The sequence below is a fragment of the Hylobates moloch genome, unplaced genomic scaffold, assembly GCF_009828535.3.
Source record: "Hylobates moloch isolate HMO894 unplaced genomic scaffold, HMol_V3 SCAFFOLD_5, whole genome shotgun sequence".
In the NCBI taxonomy this organism is placed as follows: domain Eukaryota; kingdom Metazoa; phylum Chordata; class Mammalia; order Primates; family Hylobatidae; genus Hylobates; species Hylobates moloch.
The window spans coordinates 105,330,595-105,339,348 of NW_026652280.1; the positions used below are offsets into that span (position 1 = coordinate 105,330,595).

At 47.0% G+C, this 8,754-nt stretch overlaps 3 protein-coding genes across 3 annotated transcripts; 2 read left to right on the top strand and 1 right to left on the bottom strand.

The window, feature by feature from the left end:
- Positions 1-4,633: 4,633 nt before the first annotated feature.
- Positions 4,634-5,134, top strand: LOC116469504 (histone H2A type 2-B). The gene has a single exon (XM_032154837.2). It carries the CDS (start codon positions 4,683-4,685, stop codon positions 5,073-5,075), a length of 393 nt encoding a protein of 130 aa, XP_032010728.1. The 5' UTR covers positions 4,634-4,682; the 3' UTR covers positions 5,076-5,134.
- Positions 5,135-5,179: 45 nt separating this feature from the next.
- Positions 5,180-5,685, bottom strand: LOC116469505 (histone H2A type 2-C). Its single transcript, XM_032154838.2, has one exon. The coding sequence runs from the start codon at positions 5,625-5,627 to the stop codon at positions 5,238-5,240; it is 390 nt and encodes a 129-aa protein (XP_032010729.1). The 5' UTR covers positions 5,628-5,685; the 3' UTR covers positions 5,180-5,237.
- Positions 5,686-5,914: 229 nt separating this feature from the next.
- On the top strand, positions 5,915-8,152 carry LOC116469506 (histone H2B type 2-E). The gene has a single exon (XM_032154839.1). The coding sequence runs from the start codon at positions 5,962-5,964 to the stop codon at positions 6,340-6,342; it is 381 nt and encodes a 126-aa protein (XP_032010730.1). The 5' UTR covers positions 5,915-5,961; the 3' UTR covers positions 6,343-8,152.
- The last annotated feature ends 602 nt before the right edge of the window (positions 8,153-8,754 follow it).

Genomic DNA, 8,754 nt, shown 5'->3' on the forward strand with positions numbered 1-8,754 from the left:
CCTGTAATCCCAACTATTCGGGAGGCTGAGGCATGAGAATTGGCTTGAACCCGAGAGGCAGAGTTGCAGTGAGCTGGGATCATGCCACTGCACTCCAGCCTGGGTGACAGAGGGAGACTGTCTCAAAAACAAAAAACAAACAAAAATCCCCTATAAATCTTAAATGTAGAGCTGAATTTTACATATGAATATGCCCATATCAAGATAAAGAAAATTCCCAGCACCTCAGAAGACTTCCAGGGAAGTCAGTATTACCCTGCCATAGTTAATCATTAGTCTCATTATTCTAACCTTTATCACCATAGCTTGCTTTTTGTTTGTTTGTTTTTGAGACAGAGTCTCGCTCTGTTGCCCAGGCTGGAGTGCAGTGGTCCAATCATGGCTCACTGCAACCTCCATCTCCTGGGTTCAAGCGATTCTCCTGCCTCAGCCTCCTGAGTAGCTGGGACTACACAGGTGCATGTCACCACACCAGGCTAATTTTTTGTATTTTTAGTAGAGACGGGATTTCACCATGTTGGCCAGGCTGGTCTCGAACTCCCGACCTCAGGTGATCCACCTGCCTCGGCCTCCCAAAGTGCTGGGATTACAGGCGTGAGCCACCGTGCCCAGCCTCAAATGCTAATCTCTTTCAGAAATACCCAGAAAAAAGGGCCAGGCATGGTGGCTCACGCCTGTAATCCCAGCACTTTGGGAGGCCGAGGCGGGCGGATCACCTGAGATCAGGAGTTTGAGACCAGCTTGGCCCACATAGTGAAATCCCATCTCTACTAAAAATACAAAATTAGCCAGGCATGGTGGCTCACGCCTGTAATCTCAGCTACTTGGGAGGCTGAGGCTGAGGCAGGAGAATCGCTTGAACCTGGGAGGTGGAGGTTGCTGTGAGCCGAGATTGCGTCATTGCACTCCAGCCTGGGCAACAAGAGTGAAACTCCATCTCAAACAAAACAAAACAAAACCCAGAAAATGTTTTACTAGCTGTTGGGCCAGGCAAGTTGACTCATAAAATGAACCATCACATCCTCCTAATCTAGCTGTGGGGCCTCTCAGGTTCCCAAGCTCTCTACTAGGTTATTTACATTTATTCTCCTTTATTCCAGCAACTGTATTATGGTAGGCTATATTATTATTATTATTATTTATTTATTTTTTTTGAGACGGAGTCTTGCTCTGTCACCCAGGCTGGAGTGCAGTGGCGCAATCTCTGCTCACTGCAACCTCTGCCTCCCGGGTTCAAGTAATTCTCCTGCCTCAGCCTCCTGAGTAGCTGGGATTACAGGCACCCACCACCATGCCCAGCTAATTTTTGTATTTTTAGTAGAGATGGGGTTTCACCATGTTGGTCAGGCTGGTCTCAAACCCCTGACCTCATGATCCACCTGCCTTGGCCTCCCAAAGTGCTGGGATTACAGGCGTGAGCCACCGTGCCTGGCCTATATTATTTTTATTTAACTGATGAGCTTCTATTATATCTTCCATCATTCTGTTTATCATCATCTACTATTTATGGCTGTCATTTGGAGAGTGGTTGTTGACTAAATATTTTAGAAAAGAAAATGCTAATTTTCTAAGAGTTTGTTTCATTTATTCATGCCAAAAACATTTAAGGAAACTATTAAGGGCCAGGTGGAAGGAATCAAGAACTCTTGATTCAAATAAGAGGAAGACATGATCTTTCTCTGGAAATGGTTACAGAAAGGAGATTAAAGCACAGTACAGGCCGGGTATGGTGGCTCACGCCTATAATCCCACCACTTTGGGAGGCTGAGGTGGATCACCTGAAGTCAGGAGTTCAAGACCAGCCTGGCCAACATGGTGAAACCCCATTTCTACTGAAAATACAAAAATTAGCTGGATGTGGTGGCGCATGCCTGTAATCCCAGCTATTTGGTCGGCTGAGGCATGAGAATCACTTGAACCCGAGAAGCAGAGGTTGCAGTGAGCTGAGATTCTGCCACTGCACTCCAGCCTGGCTGACAGAGTGAGACTCTGTCTAGAAAAAAAAAAAAAAAAAAAGGAGGTCAGAAAAAGAAAAGAAGGTCATCTTGCCCCTCAAGCAGGGCCTTATGGGGTGCCAGGATTGTGGTGGGGTCCCCTATTATCTGGGTTTTGTTCTCAGCCCTTTAGTTCTGAAAAGTTGACACTATTAGAACTTCCAGGACTGACTGGCTTCTTGGGGAGGGGCCCATGCTAACAAAGTACACACAACATTTATGAATAGTCCAAAATGCAAATTCGTTGAATTATATGATGAACATCTTTCTATAACTGGCTCCCCCCACTTCAGTCTTATGTTTTTATCTTGGAATAGAATAATCAGAAAGTTGTTAATTGAGCACAGAATCTGAATGAAAGAACTTGGATAGTCTTCAGAAATATTTCACCCAGGCTGTGAGAAAAGGTTGATGCTTTCATAACCAAGGACCCTTTTCTAGGCCAAACTTTGCATCTTCCAGATATATTTTAGTGTTGGTGAAAACATAACATATTCCTACTATAATTGCCACCTGTTTGGACTCTATGTGGACCGCACCTTTCTGTTAACATTCATCTCAAATGATATAATCAATTGGATTAGAAGGATTTTAGGTTACACCCTCATCACCTCTGTCTGAACTTTGGTGTTTCCCAAATCTATACCAGCATTCTTACCAGGAGTGATCTCTATACGTAGCTGATTTTAACTAATTTAACTCTCAGAGTTCACCAGATTTCCTCCATTTTCTGGAGGCATTTCATCACAGACTTGTTTGTACTACTTTCAATTATCTATACACCCATGGCCCAAAAGCACGCATCCAATAAATGCCAGTTGAATAAACTGGTGAGAATAAAGGAGAAAACATCAGACAAAGTGTCAAAGAATGATTTAAGTATTTTCTGGCCGGGTGCAGTGGCTCACGCCTGTAATCCCAGCACTTTGTGAGGTCAAGGCAGGCAGATCATTTGAGGTCAGGAGTTCGAGACCAGCTTGGCCAACATTCGAGATTTGAGGTCAGGAGTTTGAGATCACCCTGGTCAACATTAATGGAGATGAAACCCCATTTCTACTAAAAATACAAAAATTAGCCGGGCGGGGTGGTGGGCGCCTGTCATCCCAGCTACTCGGGAGGCTGAGGTGGGAGGATCGCTTGAACTCGGGTGGGTGGGGGCGGGGTGGAGGAGGCGGTGGTGGAGGTTGCAGTGAACTCAGATAGTGCTCCAGCCTGGGTGACAGAGGAAACTCCACCTCAAAAAACACAAAAAAACCAAGTCTATTTTTTCTCTCTAGCATTTCTACCTGACCTTAAGGGATACTAAGGAAAGGGTGAGAATGGTGTAGGAAATGTAGAACTCCCAGAGATGGGACGTTGAGGAGGAAGAAACACAAGAGCTTTCAGGTTCATCTGTTATATGGGATAAAAGAAAAAAAGAAGAGCTTTCAGGAAAGATTTCTAAGGCCGCTGGAGTCATGCCAGCGATTAGTGCCTGACGCAAAGTTACCCTTTCCCAGCTGTTGCTGAAATCTAAGGGATGATGATGAGGTGGACAAGGGAGAATGGAGAAAGTCTGAAGGGATGTTAAGGAAGCAACTGCCAGGACATGCTAAGACGAAGGGAAGAGTAGAGTAGATTTCAGCTTAGGTATCTGTAAGTATGCTGGTGCATTTCAGAAAAAGAGGGCAAAGAGAGGAGGTTGTTTGTATGAGTTCGCGTTCGGATAGGCTGAGGTTGAGTTTGAGTTTGAGGTGCTCGTTGGAACACGTAGGTTGAAGTATTCAGTAAGCAGTTAGGCATAAGGGTCTGAGCTTCTGAAACAAACTTGGATGTTACTTGAAAGCATATAAATGGGTAAGACTCTTCGGGATAAGTGAAGAATTGGAGATAGGGAAACAGTCCAGCTGGACTCGCAGATTTAGGGATGGGCAGTGGCATGGGGGAGCAGGATAAGAAAAGTCGGCAAGGCAAGAAAAAAACAGAGGGTGACATTTTGAAAGCCAAGGGAGCAAGTTTGAAGGCCGCCTCCTGGAGGTCAAGAGGAGGATGACAAATCTATTCTAGCCTCTGTCAAACCGCATTCCGAGGAGTGCAGGCGGGTAGGGGTGGGGCGGAGACATGCCGCTGCGGGCGACTTAAGTTTAGGGGCGAGAAAGGAGGCAGCCTTAGTAGTACATGTATTTTTAAAGGAAATTTGGCTGTGACGAGACAGAAAGGGCGGGACTTGGTAGTTTAGAGCTCAAGGGGATCATCGGCTTCAGAATCCCCTACTCTTGCGTGAGAGTAACTCTCCGTCTAAGGATGTCTTCTGCAGTTCCTTATGGTCCATCTTGGAATTTCCCGGCTGTAAACTAAACAAAGCAAAGCAAAACAAAACAAAACCCCACAGTGTCCCTCAGTAAGACAAAAACCAGCATTGTTTGAAAGCCTACTCTCTTTAAAGATCCTGGCATGCAAATAAGGGGCTTTAATGTGGCCCTCAGCGATTGGTAGATTTACAAAATCCGTCATTTCCTTTCGGTGCAGGATGCAAACCAAGAGGCGGCTTTCTGCTTTCCTATTGGCTGTTGGATACGGCTCCGCTTTTAGCCAATCAAACGACTTCCCTTCACCCCTCCCGGTAGCTCTTATAAATCACATCAAATTGGTTATTCTTTCCACATTCTTGTCCTTGTAAAAGAAGCTGTAACTGCAATTTTAGCCGTAATGTCGGGACGCGGAAAGCAGGGAGGCAAGGCCCGCGCTAAGGCCAAGTCGCGCTCGTCCCGCGCTGGCCTCCAGTTCCCGGTGGGGCGAGTGCACCGCTTGCTGCGCAAAGGCAACTACGCGGAGCGGGTGGGGGCAGGCGCCCCGGTGTACCTGGCGGCGGTCCTCGAGTACCTGACCGCGGAAATTCTGGAGCTAGCGGGCAACGCGGCTCGGGACAACAAGAAGACGCGCATCATCCCTCGCCATCTGCAACTAGCCGTGAGGAATGACGAAGAACTCAACAAGTTACTCGGGGGTGTCACCATTGCCCAGGGCGGCGTCTTGCCCAATATCCAGGCTGTCCTGTTGCCCAAGAAAACGGAGAGTCACAAGCCTGGCAAGAACAAGTAATTAAGAGGCTTGACACCATACTCATTCACCCCAAAGGCTCTTTTAAGAGCCACCAAAGTGTCAAATGAAGGGCTGATCACGAAATGGCGCATTAGCTCTTTTTTTGAAAACTTGGGTGGCTCTAAAAAGAGCCTTGGGTCTCTTTGGCTTGTTTGTCTGCATTCATTTGCTTTTGGCTTTGTGGCTTTCGGTTTTCTTTGGTAACAGAACGGCCTGGATGTTAGGCAAAACGCCGCCCTGGGCGATGGTGACTTTGCCCAGCAGCTTGTTCAGTTCCTCGTCGTTGCGAATGGCCAGCTGGAGGTGACGAGGGATGATGCGCGTCTTCTTGTTGTCCCGAGCCGCGTTACCCGCCAGCTCAAGGATCTCGGCGGTCAGGTACTCGAGGACCGCCGCCATGTAGACGGGCGCGCCGGCCCCCACTCGCTCCGCGTAGTTGCCTTTGCGCAGCAAGCGGTGCACTCGCCCTACCGGGAACTGGAGGCCAGCGCGGGAGGAGCGCGACTTGGCCTTGGCGCGGGCCTTGCCTCCTTGCTTGCCACGACCAGACATGACTGAAGTCAAGGTTAAACACAGAGAACGCTGAGAACCTCGCAACAAAATAAGATTGAAAGAGAACCAAGAGGAAAGCCTTTATAAGCTTTCCTAGGGGTGGGGTCAAGAACGAGTTTTTCATTGGTCCTAATGTGGCTTCAGAACGGGCCAATCAAGTCAAGAGTCGGTGTTGTTACGTACACATTGCTGAAAACGCAGGGTCCACACACGGACCAATGGAAATGGATGACTTTCGGAGCCCTAATTTGCATAAGGTGGTTATAAAAGAATCAGGCCCGCCCATTCTCTTACTTCTTTTCTTGGCTAAGCCGCTTTTGTACTTTGTCTTGCCATGCCTGAACCGGCAAAATCCGCTCCGGCTCCTAAAAAGGGCTCCAAAAAAGCCGTCACCAAAGCCCAGAAGAAAGACGGCAAGAAGCGCAAGCGCAGCCGCAAGGAGAGCTACTCCATCTACGTATACAAGGTGCTGAAGCAGGTCCACCCCGACACCGGCATCTCGTCCAAGGCCATGGGCATCATGAACTCCTTCGTCAACGACATCTTCGAGCGCATCGCGGGAGAGGCGTCCCGCCTGGCGCACTACAACAAGCGCTCCACCATCACATCCCGCGAGATCCAGACGGCCGTGCGCCTGCTGCTGCCCGGCGAGCTGGCCAAGCACGCCGTGTCCGAGGGCACCAAGGCGGTCACCAAGTACACCAGCTCCAAGTGAGTCCCTGCCGGGACCTGGCGCTCGCTCGCTCGAGTCGCCGGCTGATTGACTCCAAAGGCTCTTTTCAGAGCCACCCACCTAATCACTAGAAAAGAGCTTGTTCACTTACTTCCTTGGTTCCTTTTCATAAAGTAAGTTACTTTAGTGTGAAGGTCATGGGAAATGGCACACGTAGCGTTTTAACCATTTGGAACTCGAGGGTCCCCGGTGCATGATTGGATTTGCTTTTGAATCTAGAGCGTGTCTTTACTCATTGTGCTGCTTAGCTTTCCCAGGAGTCGGTTCTCAATTAGGATGTTGGGAATCCGCCTCTATACCCGCCCCCACTCCCGCCCCGCACTGGCGCCCTGGTGGCTTCTTGGGTCTGTTTCATTCTAAAACGAAGTGGCTGAGTTCGGCTGTCATTTAAGAGAACTCCAGGACACAAAGCCCGGGTTCCGCAAACACCGCGTGACAGCTCTGTATGACTGACGCTTGGTAGCTGCTTTTGTGTCCGGTCACCAGTTCTGCCGTGCGATGGGGCCTCCTGTGGATACCAGCCGTTCTGTGTATTTTGGACGAAGCCCGCGCAGCCAGGTCCCAGCCTTTTCCTGATTGGGCGACATGAATATTCAAAATTCTGCGCCTTTTTCTAATTTGTAGATTTCAGTTTCCGTCGTTCACTTTGAGACTTTGAAATTCCTATTTCTCGTTTTGTTGATAATTTTTGCATTTAATGGTCTCTGCTTTAAATGGTAACGCTACGGCCCCAGATCACTGCGAGGCACTTACCATGTAGATATGGGCTCAAAAGTCACCTCTCAGAGACCTACGTCATCCACTCAGGAATTCGCGCCTCTCATACTTGCCTGTCTCATTTTATTTTCCTTCTAGCAGCTGTGTGAAATTGGTTCGTCTGTTTTGTTGTTTATGGTATTCTCAAGCCCTTGACAGACCGGCTGGTGTGGTTTTCCCGTGCATCTTCAGCCTGGCACATTATGGACACTTACTTAAATACTACGTATTGATCTAATATTGTTGGGTTAATTTTTCCATCCTACTCTTTTCTTAATCGTCTCCGTGGATGGATGATGGGTGCTGTTCATTTCCATTAGGTGTATGTGAAGGCACAGTGAAAATGGAAATGTTTTTGGAGCTACTTCCTCAAATGTATCCTTAGTCACCTCAGTGCAACAGCTGGGAGGGGGCCGTGTTAAGATTTTTTTTTTTTGCTACAAAGAGGAGGTGGCAATGGTAGATCCACCCTTATGCTTCTCAGTTTAGCATAACCTCTTTTGGATTTTCATCAAATTCAGCGTGTTGGTCACTGGAAAGAGCCTTTTCCTTCTCCTTTTCTTACTCTCCCCTCATGGTGTTCCCCTCTTAAAGGAGAGGAGCTTTTAATTTACACTCACCACCTCATTTGCTTTTCAGGAGGCCATGCAAGATAGGCGGGACTACAGAGTTAATCTCCTTTTTACAAATGAGGCCAAGAGAAGCCTCATTGGTTCACAGTCATGCAGCTCATACTGTCCACCCTTGTATTCTCAGATGCAGGACAATTGCATTTTAGTTTTATTTTGTGGAGGTGCAGAATATTTACTCTTTCTGTCCCACCCTTGATTCTGCTGAGGAAGACACTGATGGTTTGATGAGTGATTCAATTCTGTTTTTGGCTAAGGGCTTTTGGAGTTGGTGGCAGGGGTTTGATGAATCCAAATGAGCTCTAGACATTATCACAGACTGAATAGATCTTAATTGTCTCCTACATGTGTGTTTTCAAATGTGTGTAGATGCTATTGTTATTAATAAAGTTACCAATTAATTTAAAGGCTTTGCTGGATTCTTTTATCTACAGTGTATTTTCTCAATGAATGAAATTAACAGATACAACTTGCACCGTGTCTGTAGAAAAGCGTGGGTGCCTCTGATCTGGGGGATGACTATTTATAAGCCACCAGCCAAACTGCTGCCCCAAAAGTGCACTGGGGCTTAAATAGTCTGTTACAAGGCCACTGTTAATGCTTAGTAATTGAAAAATAATATGATCACAAATAGAAAGCAGTACAAATAAGATGGAAGAAATAAAGTTCATAATAAAGTTAAGCTAACACCTACGGACCACTTACTACGTGCCAGGTAGTGTTCTAGGCCCTTTATACGTATTGACTCATCTAATTCTCACTGGGACCTCAGGAAGTAGTACTGTTATTATCACCCATTTTACAGATAAGGAAACTGAGGCAAAGAGAAGCCTTTCTTCAGAAACTCTCCAGAGAATAAGCTCCTAGGTTAGCAGTTAAGGGACTTGAGAAACAGGATCATTCTGAAAACCTGGACCCTTCCTGTGTTTTAGGGGGAAATATCTATGCTTTAGAATTGAGAAGAAATACCACTGGCTTTATTCTCTTCAGAGTGCACCCTGGATATAAA